Raw genomic sequence first — 19,688 nt, forward strand, 5'->3', positions numbered from 1 at the left:
AAAGCATGGTCTGCTTTGAGATGAAGGTACATAAGACTACGAACAATAATAATAATAATAATAATAATAATAATAGCAATAATAATTAATACATTTTTCAAAACTATTTTGTTAGAACCCTGATGACCTATAGGATTCTGAAGACTCTGAACTGGCATGTTTGGTGGTGGATTGTTAGAACCCTGATGACCCGTAGGATTCTGAGAACTTTGAATTGGGTTGTTTGAAGGCGGATGTTAGAACCCTGATGATCCATAGGATTCTGAAGACTCTGAACTGGGTTGTTTGAAGGCGGATTGTTAGAACCCTGATGACCCATAGGATTCTGAAGACTCTGAACTGGGTTGTTTGTTTTTATGTATAAAGAAGCTCATGTAACACGTGTCACATGAACTCATATTGTCCTACTACATATCATGTAGGTAGTCACCAACAACCCAGGACAGATCAACTCCCTTGGCCATCTTGAGAATGACATTTACAAAATAGGTGAATTTTTCAAGACCAGTACTCCTAAAGCGATGTTGATAATGTTTTTGGCTCTTATCATGTAGGACAAAGAAAAGAACACCCTCTTGCATCCCATACTGCAGAGACGAGTCGATATTCAAACTCTGGAATATATCGACATACCCACCCTGAATGTAAACTGGAATACTTTGACCTTCAGACGTAGTGTAATCACAAAGAACATAATTTTGACTTTTGTCTCCACCAAATCCAAGAAAAGAATCTTGTTTCCAATTGACAGTCACAGTTTCCACTTTACTTTTGAGATTTAATGTTTGTCCTTTCCATGAAACTCATTGTGTTCTGCAACTTTAAAACTATAAATATATACTATTATTGTAATATATAAGTGTGTATACAGCTGAACAAATTGCTTTATGTACTTAATACTGATATAGGATATACATAGTACACACAAATATAGGATATAATAATACAGGACATACATGGTAGTTAATTAATTTTTAATGTTAATTAACCTTGCTGCGCGTGGACGCATAGCGAGGGTAGTGTGTGTGTTTGTTACCCGGGCAAATGGCTTTGAACTGCTTTAACTCGGTAAACACGGCACTGGTAGCCACCAAACTATTGTGGACGGTAGCAAAACTTCTGCACTTCTTACCAAAAGGAGTGTCAAACGAACAAAAAGCTTTAAAAGTCTGAAAAACCTTTGAAAAATAGCACAGCTTTCAGTGAAGACTCGAGAGAATTCAGTAAAAACATCCTGCATACAGCTTATGACATTTTTCCAACTTTTTAAAGTGAGAATTTTTGCAAAAATACTTCTTTGGAAAATTATGACAGTTTTACTAACTTTTGGCAGTTATCTTTGTCGATACATTGAGCACGAACTAAAAATACTAGCACCATAGCTGTCATTGGAGAATCACTAACTTTTACTAAGAAGTTGGAAAGTATTGGACCTTTTGTCAATTAGAGTGCAAAGTACCCAGTATAGACGCACTAAACGGCAAAGCTTTGATGAAGAGAAATGCTGAGTCATCATCTTGCGCATCACGTCAGATATCTCTTGTCTGTATCTGTGGTACGAGGAGGCTAAAAAGAATAATGAAAGTCTCTGGATAAGACCGCAGCGAGGTTAAGGACTTTAGTGCATTTCATTTTTAGTGTTTTTTGATTATTATGATTATTAAATTGACTATATATTTTGGATTTATGTTTTTCAAAAACTTTTCTTGCATGGAATGATGGAACTAGAGAGAGAGAGAGAGAGTAGAAGCGTTTCTTGTCTTTGCAATTTTTAGTTATTCAAAGCTAGCTACATACAAGGATACACTTCAGCAAAATCTTATATGTGCCTTATACTACTCCTATAGCTAGCTAATTTAAAAGTTTTTAATTATAAAAAGAGATATATCACAGTATATGCATGAAGACTTGACTCCTTTAAAATTTATTTAAAAAAAACACAAGGGAGAGATATAAATCTATTAATATACTCAGTCTCTATAGCTTACTACACAAATTAAATTTAATTCAGCAATGTTCCCAGCTTCTTTAAGGACGCTTTATTTTGGATCCTGAGGTGGACTGTTAAAACCCTGATGACCCAAAGGATTCTGAGGACTCTGAACTGGGTTGTTTGAAGGTGGATTGTTAGAACCCTGATGACCCATAAGATTCTGAAGAATCTGAACTGGCTTGTTTGAAGGCAGATTGTTAGAACCCTGATGACCTATAGGATTCTGAAGACTCTGAACTGGCATGTTTGGAGGTGGATTGTTAGAACCCTGATGACCCGTAGGATTCTAAGAACTCTGAATTGGGTTGTTTGAAGGCGGATTGTTAGAACCCTGATGATCCATAGGATTCTGAAGACTCTGAACTGGGTTGTTTGAAGGCGGATTGTTAGAACCCTGATGACCCATAGGATTCTGAGGACTCTGAACTGGCATGTTTGGAGGTGGATTGTTAGAACCCTGATGATCCATAGGATTCTGAAGACTCTGAACTGGCATGTTTGGAGGTGGATTGTTAGAACCCTGATGATCCATAGGATTCTGAAGACTCTGAACTGGGTTGTTTGAAGGCGGATTGTTAGAACCCTGATGACCCGTAGGATTCTGAGGACTCTGAATTGGGTTGTTTGAAGGCGGATTGTTAGAACCCTGATGATCCATAGGATTCTGAAGACTCTGAACTGGGTTGTTTGAAGGCGGATTGTTAGAACCCTGATGACCCATAGGATTCTGAGGACTCTGAACTGGGTTAGTACTTGGAGGGTTAACTGGATTGTTAGGAGGCTCTATACCTATATTGATGATAACAAGAAGAAATTAAAAGATATGAAAAAATGCATATGTAAGAAGTATTGTAGAGATGACAATTAATGCCCAAAAGGAAAGAAACAAGATAGTGCATGATGAAGACTGGCACGTGTCCCTATAGAATCTCTACATATATAAATAGCCAATAGTTTATATCAGTTTACATCCTTTCATTACTGGGTCATTTAAACAGAAGATAAGCATTAGTAAATATTCGGTCATAAATATGTAAACGTATGTATATATATATATACACAAATTTAAATAAAAGACTCAGCTACTTATGTAGACATTTTTTACATTTTTGTCAGTTTTTATGTATCACTAGAAATTAAAAGAAAGCCTGGTCACTACTGCTTGCACATGCGCGTAATTATTGTAATTTATGCAATATACTGACATCACAATTACAAACAACATTTTAAATTAATTACGGCTGGGTAGCCTAGCCTGGGTTTATATTGATGACGTTTCATTCATTATTGAGTTTAGGCATGGCTAGTCGAGTTTATCGGTTCTCAGACATTTAATGAAAGCAAAAGCGACAAACTTGTTCAGTGCTGTTGGAATATAAAACCACACGAAGACATCTTTTCCGTCATATATAGCTTCAACAGACAAGAGTTGCTTTTTTTAAGCGATAGATTTGGCGTTCCTAGCTGCTTTAGAGCATAGAGTAGAGCAGAAGAAAGCTTTCTATCAGTACTACAAATAGACTGAATAGTCTAATATTGCGGTTAAAGGAATTATAACGTCTTAGTTGACGGAAGATTCCTAGAGTATACTATTTTCCAAGAAATCTGTGGAAATTAAACGCATGCGCAAACAGTAGTTACCAGGCTTTCTTGAAAGCCTGGGTACGAGGCTATAACAATCTATGCCTACATACAACACCGTGCTTCATGATATATACCTTCGATACTGTCCATAAATAGCCCAATGAGTTCTTCCAGACTATCCTGCGTAGTTTGGTTCACGTTCAGATCATTAAAAGCAGTAAAAAGAGATTCCTTAACGACTGTGACTATTTGCTGACGCAGCGTATCAACGTATCGCTCGAGTTGTCCAGATCCAACACTACCAACAGATGCGTTATTGTTATCACGTAGTGTACTCTCTGCATGTTCCATTCCTTTTATGAAGCACTCCATGGCAGCCAATGTAATAACTTTAAGATGAATTGTTTTGACTCTCCACAGCTCTTTACTGGCGTGAATGTAATCACTATGCGAAATGTTGTTAAATTCGTCTTTTAAAACAGGATGTTCGAACTTAAAATGATCCTTAAGCTTCGTTCTTGCATTTTCAGCCAGATGCAACATTGTCGTTATCAGTTGTAGAATGTCCTCTTGTAAAATGTCCTCTTGTGTTTTATTTTTTGTTCTATTATAGCAGTAAATAATTTCTCGATAGCGTCGTCCTTAATTTTGCTGAACATGACTTTAGTACCAACGTATGCTACTTGCAGGGAAGAGAAAGATTGTAAATTTCAGTATTGCTCCACTTGAACACCAGTCCAATGTCTTTACGAGAAACCTCATACTTTTGCACAAAGTTCACAACTTTAAATGTATTTGCCATTTTTACAGATATTAGATGCTTTGATTTTAACTGTGAGTTTATACGTAGAATGTGACACTTATATATAGACTCTTGCTAATTAATAATTCTTTAGTATCAAACCATGATTGGCAAGAAAATTAACCACAGTATGATATGCATATGTGGCAATGAGAATGAGGAAACAATGAATAGCAGCACTCAGCTGAGTGCTGCTATTCATTGTTTCCTTGTTCTCAGAAAACGTCATTGCGCATGTGGTTCTAGCACAACCAAATTTCTTTAATGCAAAGTATGCTCCTGTGGCACAACAGCATGTAAGTAGATATATTATTATGTATGTTAATCTAATAATGGCTTACTAAAAGCCTACATGATATGGCTTGCCAATTATATAGATGGATTAATGAAGCATGTATGTAGTACTATATATATGAATGTATACAACTACTGTTGCTATATATAGTTTAATTTAAAGGTGTAAAAATGCAACTAAAGCTGTTTTTAGTTCCATGAAAATCAAGTTGCATACATAATTAACCTTGCTGCTCGTGGGCGCATAGTGTGTGTGTCTGTTACCCGGGAAAATGGCTTTGAACTGTTTTAACTCGACAAATACGGCACTGGTAGCCACCAAACTACAGTAGAGGGTAGCAAAACTTCTGCACTTCTTAAGAATACTGTCAAAAGGAGCGTCAAACGAACAAAAAGCTTTAAAAGTCTGAAAAACCTTTGAAAAAAGCACAGCTTTTAGTGAAGACTCGAGAATTCAATAAAAATATCCTGCATACAGCTTATGACATTTTTGTCGTAGTTTGTATTCCATTGTTAAGAAGCTCAGTTTTTGCTCCATGGATTATTTAAGGTATGATGATTTACTTAGTTTACTTTGACAAGAAAACCACAATACTATAAAATCACACATGTATATAATTATTCAATGCATGTGAAGATAACAAGGCCAATTGTTTTGATAAGTTATATTGAAGAAAAGTTAATGTGTTTAGCTCTATCAGTATAAGCAGACAAATGAATTAGTTTGATTCAACTATTCAACTATATTGCTAAGCCAAAACAGCATGTAAGTGTATTTATATACTTTTTATGTATGTTGAGTCTATCCTACTATCAGGTCAGGCTAGCTATAATTATGTTGTTCCAGTACATGTAGTAGTATAAGCTGACAACTGAATTTTCCATTCCTTAGTACCATGAAAATCAACTTGCATGCATTCAATTAGTACAGTCTGTACAAAATCTTACCTAATATGTTATATATATATATATAGGTGTAAAAAACTTGGACTATTGTAAAGTTAAAGCTATGTATAATATACGTATATATGTGTATGTGTGCGTGTGTGTGTGTATGAAGGAGATTCATTCATACATACATATACACTTAGAAACATGCTCTAGGCATAGTTATAACATATACAGTAGTTACATATAGATCATTGGTTATATAAGATTACACAATGGGAGTGCATGGTATAGTGATAATTTTACACATGTGCACAATATAATCAATAAACTACAAAGCCAAAGAGGTTTTGTAATTGTAAAGATCCACCCCTTTTACCTTAATTGTCATATCTCTTTATGGTTGTACTCAAAAAATATTAATTCCATCATAATTGATAATGCCATACTGCATACAAACTGCAATTAACAATATCCATTTAGTTTAAGCTACTATACCAACTATTACTTTTATAGAAACTCTTTCACACGATTAATATGAATTTCAAGATAATATATTAAACCTACAGAGCTATAGCTGTCTCCATACATGAATGTGTGAATATGTGAACTATAGGTAAGTTTATCAACCTTATCAAAACAATAAGGATTATTTCCTTCTTTTACAGGTATGACAAACACCCTCAAGCTTGGCGATAATTGTAATCAGGTTTATTATTTTAGTATTTTTTATGGTATTCATTTATTACACATTATTGGACTATATAGAAGTCACATGAATTGTCATATTAGAAAAAAACACAATAAGTTGCTTTAACAATCCTGGTTACTTGCCCATACCATAAATCGAATTCTTGACTGTTGGACTCCTTCATTAATTCATCAAGTGTATTCTCTGCATGCTCCATTCCTTTTATGAAATACTTTATGGCAGCTAATGTAGTAATTTCAAGGTGACACATTACACATTATTGGACTAGAACTCACATGCATGAAGTGTCATATTATATATTAACATACAGAATTTTCGTTATGAACTGAACTATGATATTACATTAATTAATGCAACTTGAGCTGCATTATACTATAGTCTGTCCGAGTTGAGAAGAGCCACTTTATAGATTGCTAATTTCTCGTAGTAGTAGAGAGCCAAATTTTATATATAAAATGTGTGTTTGCAAGCTGAATTGATTGGTGCAAGTCCCATGTGGATAGCACATAAAATGGCAAAGTTGTTTACATGTCTGGGTGGTTCTTCTCAACTCAGACAGAGTATTATAACATTCATATGTTATTTTGGAACTAACATACAGCATGAATGGAGCTCCTGCTGCATTATACTAGCATTCATAATCTTGATTTTGTTAAATCATAATCATATAAAATATTGTATATTCATTTTATAACCCAAAATATTATTTATAATTTATATATGACATATATATCATCGCCCATGGCCATTATAAGACAACTCTGAAATATGCCTGGCTTTAATTTCCTATAGTATGATGACTGAAAAACATTTGTATCATTATATTGTGCATGTGTCATCATTATACCATCCACCTCCCACCCTTGCCTTATCTATTATATAACGAATGATCGTACAATATACGTAACCATGCACTGTATGTTATAACCATGCCTATACCAGGTGTTCCCTTTATCATAGCCCATTATATAAGACACCTTACTGGTTTCATTTCTAATGTAATCAGGTGATCATGAGTAAGACATAACTGATTTACATTAGATTGCTAGGTAGAATTCTAAAGAGAGAAGATGATATTACTCCAGAAACTGCAAAAACATTATTAATGAACTCAATTACCTAAAGAACCAATCAATCCTATGATGAATGTTCATATGTAACAAAGTAGTAATCCATACTATGAAATATTAGGGTTTATGGTTTATCATTAAAATATTTTTGGATGGTTCTACAAATATACAAGCAAAGAGCTAGCTGTGATACCAAAAATTGGCTTGCATGCTGATATATAATATACTGGGAAAGGGGTGTACCTTTGCAAAACCACCGTATATTTGGTAACTACATATTATGAAGATCTAGAAGGTGTGTTTAATTAGATATATAAAGGAGAAATTGTCCATGATGTCAATACCATGGTACCCATCTCTTGTGTAATGTATTATATATATTCTTATGCAGCTGATAAATAGTTTTTGCCAATAATAATACTGTCATAGTACATTTTAAACTTTACAACCATAGACTACTTTTTTGCAGAGAATCTACATTATAGTATAATTGAATATATTAAACATTATAATAATGCTGCAATTGTTGCTATAATTATCACACTGTACTGTCTTATAACAGATTATGAAAGTGAGCATACTTATATATACACAATACATGGACTAAGAATGAGTCATGGAATGCTGTATATACATACAGACTCTTCTTGCTAGCTACAGTACTGATCTATATTGTATGTACAATCTCTATATTGCATGATCTAGTTCCATGTATTCATTGAACAAATTCAATAATGGAAAATGTCACAATTAATGTATGGATGCATGAATGGGCATCTGTTAAAATGCATGTATAGATCTCTTTTCAGTTTTGTATATGTTAATTTATTCATCATGCAGGATAACTTGATATTTAGTGCATACAAGATACATCATTTCTCAATCTAAATTTTTATAGCTATTGCTTTAATTACTAAATATAGTTACAGTAATCCTTAAATCATACATCACATAATGGCTTTATACATAATTGTATAACTTATGTTATCAAAACAATTCAAACCATTTCCTCCTTTTTACACATGAATTGTCATATTAGAAAAAAACACAATAAGTTGTTTTAACAATCCTGGTTACTTGCCCATACCATAAATCGAATTCTTGACTGTTGGACTCCTTCATTAATTCATCAAGTGTATTCTCTGCATGCTCCATTCCTTTTATGAAATACTTTATGGCAGCTAATGTAGTAATTTCAAGGTGACACATTACACATTATTGGACTAGAACTCACATGCATGAAGTGTCATATTATATATTAACATACAGAATTTTCGTTATGAACTGAACTATGATATTACATTAATTAATGCAACTTGAGCTGCATTATACTATAGTCTGTCCGAGTTGAGAAGAGCCACTTTATAGATTGCTAATTTCTCGTAGTACTAGAGAGCCAAATTTTTTATATAAAATGTGTGTGTGTTTGCAAGCTGAATTGATTGGTGCAAGTCCCATGTGGATAGCACATAAAATGGCAAAGTTATTTACATGTCTGGGTGGCTCTTCTCAACTCAGACAGAGTATTATAACATTCATATGTTATTTTGGAACTAACATACAGCATGAATGGAAGTGTTACACTAGCATTGATAATCTTGTTTTTGTTAAATCATAATCACATAAAATATTGTATATTCAGTTGTCTTTGATAACTATATACAATACTTATTTAATATATCAACTATTTGAAATGGCTTAAAAATTAAGAATATGAGGATTATACAAAATATGAGGCTCAAACTACAACCTAATTGGTTAAAAATATTGTACAGATATATAAACAACAAAAATGATAACACCAGAAATACATACTGTTTATTGTCATATTCAAATGTTACTATTCCCAATAAAGGAGGTTTTAACAATTGTTGTCACACCTGAACAAATAACTTATATGGTCAAAGTGATATAGTAAGTGTATTATGTAAATATACATGTAGTACATAATAATCAGCTTATATAGTGTGTGTGGAACATGTCCAATGACCTTAAAAAGTCACACATTAAATTAAGATTGTGCAGATAATATACTGATAACGGTACAGATAAGAGCCCTGAAAAATGTTAAAGTTGTAATATCAGGACTCTGACTTCCTCTTTTCTTCCTTCTTCAAGAAAATCCCTACATAATTATATAAAGGTGTCATAACTGAGTAATGGCATGATAGGATAGTGGTGTCACAGCTACACAAACTAAGTAAATTATGTAAGGACTTCATTGAAGAAAGAATTAAGGAATTAATTAGAAAGAAGCCTGATAAACATCATTCGTGTGCCACAGCAGAAGTCAAACAGTTGTCCATTGTCTTCTATAGTGGCACAATACTCTATACAAAATTAGTATATCTGTATTAAGAAAAAAATTGATCCTCCTCTCAAGTTTTAAAATCCATAATCTTATAGTATGCAAGTATCTATAAAAGATTTAGTATAAGCACTGATATACTTGATGTTATGATGACAATAGCTCATCAGTACACTCAGGAGCGCATGAGCATCGCAAAGCGATGAGAAGGAGCGTCAAACTCCCTTAACCCACTGTTGTCGAATCAAGGCTTAGAACATATGTCCATATATGGACATAACTGCAAAGTGTTTTGCATTTTAATAGCTTCTGGGCTGTAACCTCTTAGTTAGGTGTGCTTTAAATATATAAATTTAAGAGAAGTCAAGAAGGGACTTTCTGAAGACATGGAAGTCCCTGCTACACGAAAAACAGCGGCTTACTCTGTCAATGGACCCAAGAATGGCTGAACAAATGGGACATTTCAGGCTTACTGTTGGCAAACCTGGGACTTATTCAGGCTCATGTATTATGCCTTTAAGAACTCATATGCTGATTTCACTTCTGCTCACCCTGGGTACACAATATATCCGGTACATCTCAATGGTATTGCAGTTGAGACTTTCTTTAGCCAGGTCAAGCATGCCACCTCAGGCCAATTATCATCACTGAACTATGCTATTGCCAGAGGTGCAGTAATAACTAGAGGGAGTGTTCATGACAAGCTGAGGCGTCACCGTGGAGACTATAGAAATGCACCACTCTTTATATAAAAACATGATTTGAAACATAAACCATACAAGTAGAAAGATTTGGATTTTTCTAAAAATCTGAGTGACTGAATATATGATAATGGGCAGGTGAGACCCCTGAAAAGTATTACAGTTGTATTACATGACATGCAGTTTACTTAGCTCATCATGTGTTGGAAGTACTGTTACATATGCTCATATAATTCATGGATATAGTGATGTCTATTGAAGTCATTATTATATCTTGATTTTGTTAATGCGTTTACATGATTATAAACAATACCTATAATAACTTTTGTGGAGTATGTGAACTTTCTTTATCAGAGTTTTCCTACTTACTTCATTAATTCTATCTTATAAAACTCACTAAATTTAGTTATATACTACACTGTAAAAATTTTGTATGTTGTCATTTTAATAACTAATTTGTAGCTTACAAGGATGGATTACTATGGAATATAGAATTTTTGCAAATTGCTCACTACATAATTTGTTGGTATGTTGTACTGGTACATACCACCAATTATACAATGAGTAATTCACATAAATTCTACATTCCATAGTAATCCACCCATGTAAAGTACAAACTAATTGTAAAAATAACATATTAAGTTTTACAGTGTAGCATGGTATCTGTAACTTGGGATGTCTAGGCAGCTAATAAAGTTATGTAACTAACTACAAAGTGTAAATGTATTTCTATATGTCACTCTGGTAATGATTTTGAAATATCAGTGATCAATCAATCAAGAATTAATAATAACAGATCTGCATATTTAATATACTTTCATGATTTATGTACTAAAAAGACATTTAACACTTTGCCTTTGTATAGTAACACATTTATACACACATAAATTTAAATAGAATAACCCTAATAACTCCATGCAAAAGCTCAATTGTTCATGTTAAAATGAAAGTTAAATACATTATTTTGTATTATAAATTTTACATTGCAACAATAAATTAATACCTTGATATTGTTACAGTATAAATAATACTATAACAAGCAACTGTTTAGCCTCTTGTGGTCCATATAAATAATGTTTATCAGGACTCTTCCTCCTTTCTTCCTTCTTCAAGAAAATCCCCTACATAATTAAATAATGGTGTCACCATAGGGGTAGGAAAGGGGGGGCTGAAGCCCCCCAACTTCAAATCAGGAGGGCTAAACCCCCCTGATTTGCACTCGAGACTATGCACACAATAACCTGTATAGATACAACAGATAATTGTGTGACAATCAACTATTTAAGAAACACTTGGAAAATTTTACTCAAATACAGAAGAAAGGAGGAGAAGGATTGGACCCATGGTTTAGTTAAAAGACTGTGTATATAGATTTTGCTGTGTAGGAAAAGTTATAATAAGAATGCACTATGTACTAGCTTATAACTAACTATGTGTACATAAGAGTTAGGTATGACTGTTATAGTACAATTCAACATACATACATGTAGATTGAGAATATGCTAATAGATAATAAAGATTAAGTGTTAGCTGCACACTACATGGTTGGTTTATTGCCTTATCTTCTGTGAATTCTCTTGGCTGTCTTATTTTTCTTTACAAAAAATTCCATAAACTTACTCGACCTGCTGTGGGTGTGGCAGTACTAACCACGTGGGCATAAATAATCTTTTTTGGATTACTTTTTCTAATTTAGTGATTGATGATTTGAAAGATATCATTTAAGGTTAGATAAAGACTCTAGCTTCATTATTATAATTATCTTATTTTTGTCTCTTTCAATATCTAAAATCTCCTTGCTGTGGACCTCAACATTGATCAGAGAAATACTAAATCACTTCTACTTACATGCTGTGATATGTCAAAATTAAGATATACTTTAAAGTTGGTATCTATCACACCATTCAATACCACCTGTAATTTATTCCAGAAATTACAGGGTTTTTCAAAAATAACTCCATTTGCCTATGTCCATTGTAACAGTAGATATTGCTCTGCTCAAAGGAATGCAAGAACTCAAGATGGTCCTGGTTTGAGAGATTTATCTTCCAGACACAAGAGGTGGAGCCAAAGGATGGCACAGACAAGAAGGAGATTGTGTCATATGGGATGGAAGAAGGTGTACCATATGTGAGGAAAGAGGATATTAATGGGAAGAATTGTAAAGGTAATTGACATATTCATGTCATATCAGTGGTTCAGTAAACTTAAATTTATGTAAGTACTGTTTATACCGAAATAAATAAAGTCTGAGATATAACTTGATTGATCAAAGGACAATTCTTATAGATTAGGTCAATATTACATGTAGTCTTGTGAGGCCAACCTCTTTTGCCCCACCAGACTAGCCTCGACTTTTGTTTTGTAATGTTTAATTCTCTTATAAATAACTGACTTATAGACAATAAATCTTTTTATAGTTTATTTTGAGACATATGGCTGTCAAATGAATGTCAATGATACTGAAGTTGCTTGGTCTGTATTGAGTAAGGCTGGATATGAGAAAACATTAGATCTTTTTGAAGTAAGATCTCTCTCTATCTCTCTTTGTCTCTTTTAATTCTCTCTAATTAGGCTGATGTTATATTGGCAGTTACTTGTGCAATAAGAGAGAATGCTGAGAGTAAAATCTGGAAGCGTTTGGAGTTATTTAAGAAAATTAAACAGCAAAGGCCTCGTAATTTACCTCCTCTAAGAGTAGGACTCCTTGGTATGTAATGTAGAAGTAGACAAGTGGACAGATGGATGGATTTGGATTGGATAGAGTGGGATAATGTAAAGAATAGTATTAAGTTATAATTAGGATATATAGTTGAGAGATATGTTAAAGAATGATATTAGTGTTAAGTTATAATTAGGATATATAGTTGAGAGATATGTTAAAGAATGATATATAGTAGTATTAAGTTTTGATTAGGATGTATGGCTGAGAGATTAAAGGAGGAACTACTTAATACTGACAAGAAAGTTGATTTAGTTGCTGGTCCTGATGCTTATCGTGATCTACCAAGATTACTAGCAGTTACTGAAACTGGTCAAGCAGCTGGTAAGTAAGATATGATTGTCATGTGACATATATTACCTTAAACCTGATATTATTTGTGTGTATTAATTTTAGCAAATATAACTGTAATATATATTTAATGAATTATCAAAAATAAATTAATTTAATAGGCATGATTCAGAAAAATTGCTAATATTAATTCATGCTAAATTTGAATGGTATAAAATCACTAAATTTAGTACACACAAGTAATAGTTGGTTTACTAAAGAACATTCCATGTTATATGACTCATGTGATCATCATGTGATTTCTTGTAGTGAATGTATTGTTGTCATTGGATGAAACATATGCTGATATTGTACCAGTTAGATTAAATCAATCATCTCCAACAGCATTTGTGTAAGTAAAATGGACAGAAATACAGATAGATAAATGTGTATATGGATGGATGAATAAATGATGAATGGATGGATGGATGGATATATATGGACAGATGAAAGGGAATTTTGGATGATTGCTCATCTATAATGTCCTATAATATAATTTTTAATTAATTTTTTAATTTTTGTAAAGATGTATACATGTTTTTAATTCTCTTTAACCAATTAAGTTATCTTGAAACAGTTATATAGAACATGTACTAAACCTAAGTCAATCATAATGTCAGGTCAATATAATAGAACATACAAATTGATCCAATCAATATAAAATATAATGCACTACATATATCTCTCCCTACAGGTCTGTGATGCGTGGTTGTGATAATATGTGTAGTTTTTGTATTGTTCCCTTCACACGAGGGAGAGAAAGGAGTCGTCCTATGGAGTCTATTTTATCTGAGATAAGATCCCTGTCTGATGAAGTAATAAATGCAATGATTGATATAGATGATGGATGAATGGATAAGGAAATGGACAGATGATTTGAGAAATGGATAGACAGATGGATGAACAAATGATAGACTGTTAAAAATTGATGGACAGATAGGTTGATTATAATGGACACATGTGTCATGTCACTATACTGACTCCTCCTCCTTTCAGGGAGTAAAAGAAAGTGACATTACTTGGGCAAAATGTTAATAGTTATCGAGACCTCTCTTCTACTGATCAATCTTCAAGTACCCACCTTAGCCGAGGGTTTTCATCTATCTATCGATCAAAAGAAGGAGGTCGACGATTTTCTGATCTTTTAGATAAAGTGGCACAAGTACATAAAATATCTTATTACTATCTACTTCATCTAACCTTATTTTGATCTGGTTTTTCATATTGTATTACATATATAGTATTCTCATTTCTGTTTTGTCTATCCTCATTCCTATACCAGGTTGATCCAGAAATGAGGATTCGTTTCACGTCACCTCATTCCAAAGACTTTCCTGATGAGGTACACATGATTCTATAATTTTGAGACTGTTATCAGTCAATATTTTGTACCATTCAGGATTTCATTTTAAAAATGGACAAAGGGGGGGGGCAAAATAATACTTGGAGAAAATTTAGGGGGGCGAAGCAACTGCTGGTGACAGCGCACCCTCTAGAGGGGTCTGGGGTGTGCCCCCCAGAAAATTTTTGAATTTTAGACCCTCTGAGATTGCTTGTGGCACATTTTCAGACCATTTGTACTTTTCAAATGACATGATGAGATGACCATATTTCTGGTCCTGATAAGACACTTAGCACCTATAGACCAAGTTGATAAGGCACTTAAGAGTAATTTAATACCCATAGACTATTGGTTAAAAAACTATACATTCTCCTTGTGTTTAGCCTAAGGTTATCTTATGCTGTATATTCCTTGTGTTGAGTTTCAGCTCTGTATTCATTGCATCCAATTACCCATTGAAAAAAAAATGGCTAACCTAATTTCCAAGGGGGCAAGACTCTGGCAAGGAGGGAGCAAATATCCCCACCCTCCCCCTAAATGAAACCCTGCCATTATCATTTAAAATTTTACCTTGTTTATGTACTTTTGTTACATTCTATTTCTATAGTTGCTACAAGTAATTCAAGACAATCACAATATCTGTAATAATATCCATCTACCAATACAAAGTGGTAGTACACGTCTACTAAAATTAATGAGAAGAGGGTAAAATAACTTTATTTTGAGTCTCTGATATAATAATGTTTCCCTCAGACATACTAGAGAAGCTTATCTTGAGTTAGCTGACAACATTAGATCTACTATACCAGGTAATGAGTACAAGTAACTCTAACAAACTAAGTAATAATAATAACATAGTCAGATACAGACAATTATTGTATTGGGTATTGTATGTGTTCATATTTCATTATATTATATATCTTTAGGTGTGACTCTCTCTAGTGACTTTATAGCGGGATTTTGTGAGGAGACAGAGGAAGATCATAAGGAAAGTTTGTCTCTATTGAGAACAGTCCCAATATGATATAGCCTATTTGTTTGCTTACAGTATGAGGAAGGTAATACTTATATATCTACCTTATCATCACATCCATACTCCCATCCATCTATTGATCTGTAGGTTTATCAATCTCCATTTTGTACATGTACATGTATAATTGTATGTGTCTCTCTATTGTTAGAAAACTCATGCTTATCACAGAATGAAGGACACAGTACCTGATAACATAAAGAAGAGACGATTGCAAGAACTAGTAGATACTTTCTACTCATTAGCTAAAGTTAAAAAATCAGAAACTAATAGGATCAGAACAACTGGTCTTAGTGGAGTCAGTAAGTGTCACTTGATACTCTATGAAAATCACATGATTACATCAATTGTTGTCACATGACCTAAAGACTACCTGTAATCCTCTCTATTAGACTAGTAAACGATCAGTCAATGATTTAAAAGGACGTACTGATGGTAACCACAAAGTAATCTTTCCATCTTGTCCTCTTCCCAAAGACAGGGGAAGTACAGTAACTATCCCCAACAGCTGGTGACTATGTCAAAGTTAAAGTAAGTAATTGTTTTAATTCTCTATGATCTAATACACAAAGGCTAGACAAAATGGCTAACAATAACACTTACAATTTGAATGTAATTCATCAAATTCAAATTTGCTAATTAATTTTAATAACTAATGTAGTTTTTCAGTTTCAATGAAGTAAATTGTAATGATTATGGACTGACTATAGTAGAAACAGGATCAGTACATGTACATGTAATTACTGATATTACTTGTACATGTAATTACTGATATTACTTATACATGTACATGTAATCACTTATATTATTTGTACATTTACATGTAAACAAATTTCTTTCTCTATTAGATAACAAGTGCTACCTCACTTACTCTTAGAGGTGAACCTTTATGTATCACTAGGTTACAATCCTTTAATAAACTATAACAATGAACAAATTAACATACACAATATAGAATGCAAGAAATAAGAATGTCTATTTATTGATATGATTGATATGTTAAATGAGAAGGTGACGTGTTTTTTGTAAGTGAAGTACATGAACTGAAACTTCATTAAAATCTAAGAGAAATCTGTATCTTCGTAAGATGTTACTCATATATTTGTGAATAAAGAGTTTAAAAGTCATTCATTCTAAAACTATACTACACAGCATCAGTAATTCTCACTAGTGTGTTATTTAAGTTCAACATTGTCTTTATCTGTTCTATGATCATTATTCCTAACACAACAGAATTTAAAGACTACTGATATTCTTAAAATGTATTATGTTACATGACAGGTTCTAAGGAGACAAACTAGTGTCCAGTTTATTTAGTCGCTGTTTGTGCTACTGAAGGAACATTCCAGCAAAGTAAGGAAGCACTTAGGAAATTCATTCAGAAATGTTGTGATACTACTAAAAGAAAGTAAAATGAAATAACTTGTTCTTTTCATGCACAAATAATTCATTAGAGTCTGGGACTCCTATTAATCCAAAACACCATTCTTGTCAATAATTTAACTTGGAAATGAATTGATGGCATCTACAAGGGGATCATTTCTAATTTAGTTCTGACAAATCAGGGAATCCAGGAATGAGACTACTTATAAATGATGACTAGGTGGCACTGAACTATCTGATATAATTCTCTGAATGACTTAATTACAATGATTATGATCTTTTCTTATGTTTGCTTCAAGCTGCAAACAAAAGCTTTAACAAAAAGTTAATAATAGGTTATCCTTATTGGCACAAGTAAATAAAATCTAAAATGGAGAATATAAATGTAGAGATGGGTAATATCAGTCCAATACAAAGAATGCAAAGAGGATAGTAGGGATGGCAATAGTTGTATCCCTACATAATAGCATGGGCAAAGATTGAATGCAATAATAATATAATTATTATAAGTATTGAATTGATTTAGGCTTTTGTCACTGAATTTTTATTGTGTGTGATTGAGTTATTTCAGTAAATTTTTGAGTCACATGAAAATTAAATACAAATTTAGAATGTGCAAATTTTAGCAATTGTTACAGTAATTGTTAAAATTCGCTAAAAATTAGTTCACATAATTAATAATAGACTTAAAAATAGGTTATGTTATGTAATCTATACAAGCTATGAATATGTCAAAGCATCATATCAAAAAAGTATAGAACTGAGATGATGCAATAATCATTGCTGAAGTCACTAGTTTCATTTCTAAAGTGCTCAAACAATGAGACAGAAAAAGAACAGTTCATCTAAATTGTGTTACACTACTATAGTAAAAAGTAAACCTTTATTTGGTAACTGAGTTGTGTTGGCTACAAAAGAAGCAGAAACACAAACATGAACAAATTCAGTATTTGTAATTTTATTGTGATGCTTAGAAACAAATTGCCTTATCCTGTAAATCAGTCATCACTTGGGTATTATTGTAAAAAGTAATTCTACCAAATATTGAGAGATTCTGATGTGTCTTGACTGAAATATTCAGTGTTTAATGCCAATACATTTCAATGGATGATCTGGACCATCCCTACATACACATTACCACCACCACATGCTGCATGGCTGATCCTGTTATGCACTTTTTCCATGCACTGTGTTTGAGCAATGATCAGTTTTGTATCATATAAGTAATCAAAGAAAAACAGAAAACTATATTCCTAGAAATAAATAAATTCTTAATTTGTGTATAAAATAAGTTCTCATCTATATACATATAATATATCTATATTTTAAAAGTTAAAAATGCACTATATACTATACAATACCTGATTGAGACTAGCATAGAGAGTATTTGGAACTACATTCAAAATAGAATTTGAGGCCTACAACATAAGCTGTGAAATATGTTAATATATACATATATACTGACTTGTCTTGACTCATAACTTGGTTCTCTTGTTATATCATAATCTAAAGAATCATAAGGAGGTAGTGAAGAAGTGACAGATGTATAGTCATAGAAAACATCATTGCAATCATTGCTTTTTTCTTTATCATTATTTGATGCTATATAACATCCTAGAAAAGAAAGAAAGTTCTGACTGCAGTGTTATGAAGTATGAATAATATGTTTCCTTATATAGAAAATATGTGTAGAGTAGACATGTATATTAAACAAATAAGCATAGTATCTATATGAACTACCATTCATTATAGTAATACCTGTATATGTGGGATTTTCTAAGGCAAAACCAGTACTCTGAACTGGTTTCTCTTGATAGACATCCATATATAATTGATTTGTCATTGTAAATTCTATTTCATTTCTTCCTCTTGATATATTCTTCCTTTGTCTCCTTCGTTTAATAAATATCAAATGACACTAATTAATACAATTGTTAATAAATTATCACACAGCCCACAACTCCAGCAATGGCTGGAACAGAGTGTATAATCTTTGAACTGTCTCCTCCAGGAATGGAAGGTGAAGAGGAAACCAACATAATGGTTGTTACTGACTCATTGTTGTTTATCAATGTAGGAACTATGGAAGACAAAGTAACAACAGACAAAGATGTTGATGATGAAACATTTGTAGGAGATAAAAGAATAGAAGACATTACTGAACTTGTAGTCTGAGTAACAAATAATGATAGAATATCAATAACTTCATATGAAAAGAGAATACCACTGACCTTTGTGATATACATCATTTCACTTAATGTCAAAAGCTGCTGACCACTAGTTTCAATTGTACTGGTGCTCCTGATCTTGTTAGATAACATTTCACTTGTTGTCAAAAGCTGAGTACTGGTTTCAATTGTACTGGTGCTCCTGAACTCGTTAGATAATATTTTATTTAAACTCTGGTCCATCGGCATTACAGGTAGCCTCTGGGAACTTTTCCGATCATACCTGTTGTCTCGCTCTCAGTGTGTCTCTATCAACAACAGCCTTTCTGACAAACTTCCTGTTATCTCTGGAGTTCCTCAG

At 32.9% G+C, this 19,688-nt stretch overlaps 1 protein-coding gene across 1 annotated transcript; it reads left to right on the forward strand.

Moving 5' to 3' along the window:
• Positions 1–12,780: 12,780 nt before the first annotated feature.
• LOC121392247 (mitochondrial tRNA methylthiotransferase CDK5RAP1-like) lies at positions 12,781–19,334 on the forward strand. The gene is given in 17 exon segments (XM_041523557.1): positions 12,781–12,876; positions 12,927–13,062; positions 13,270–13,398; positions 13,675–13,756; positions 14,099–14,228; positions 14,411–14,566; positions 14,687–14,746; positions 15,354–15,451; positions 15,500–15,555; positions 15,673–15,761; positions 15,763–15,804; positions 15,928–16,023; positions 16,025–16,078; positions 16,169–16,281; positions 16,283–16,307; positions 16,625–16,655; positions 19,237–19,334. Coding segments are annotated over 17 exon segments (1,473 nt in total). The 5' UTR covers positions 12,781–12,798.
• Positions 19,335–19,688: the final 354 nt, after the last annotated feature.

The sequence above is a fragment of the Gigantopelta aegis genome, unplaced genomic scaffold (genome assembly GCF_016097555.1).
Source record: "Gigantopelta aegis isolate Gae_Host unplaced genomic scaffold, Gae_host_genome ctg3567_pilon_pilon, whole genome shotgun sequence".
Classification (NCBI taxonomy): Eukaryota; Metazoa; Mollusca; class Gastropoda; order Neomphalida; family Peltospiridae; genus Gigantopelta; species Gigantopelta aegis.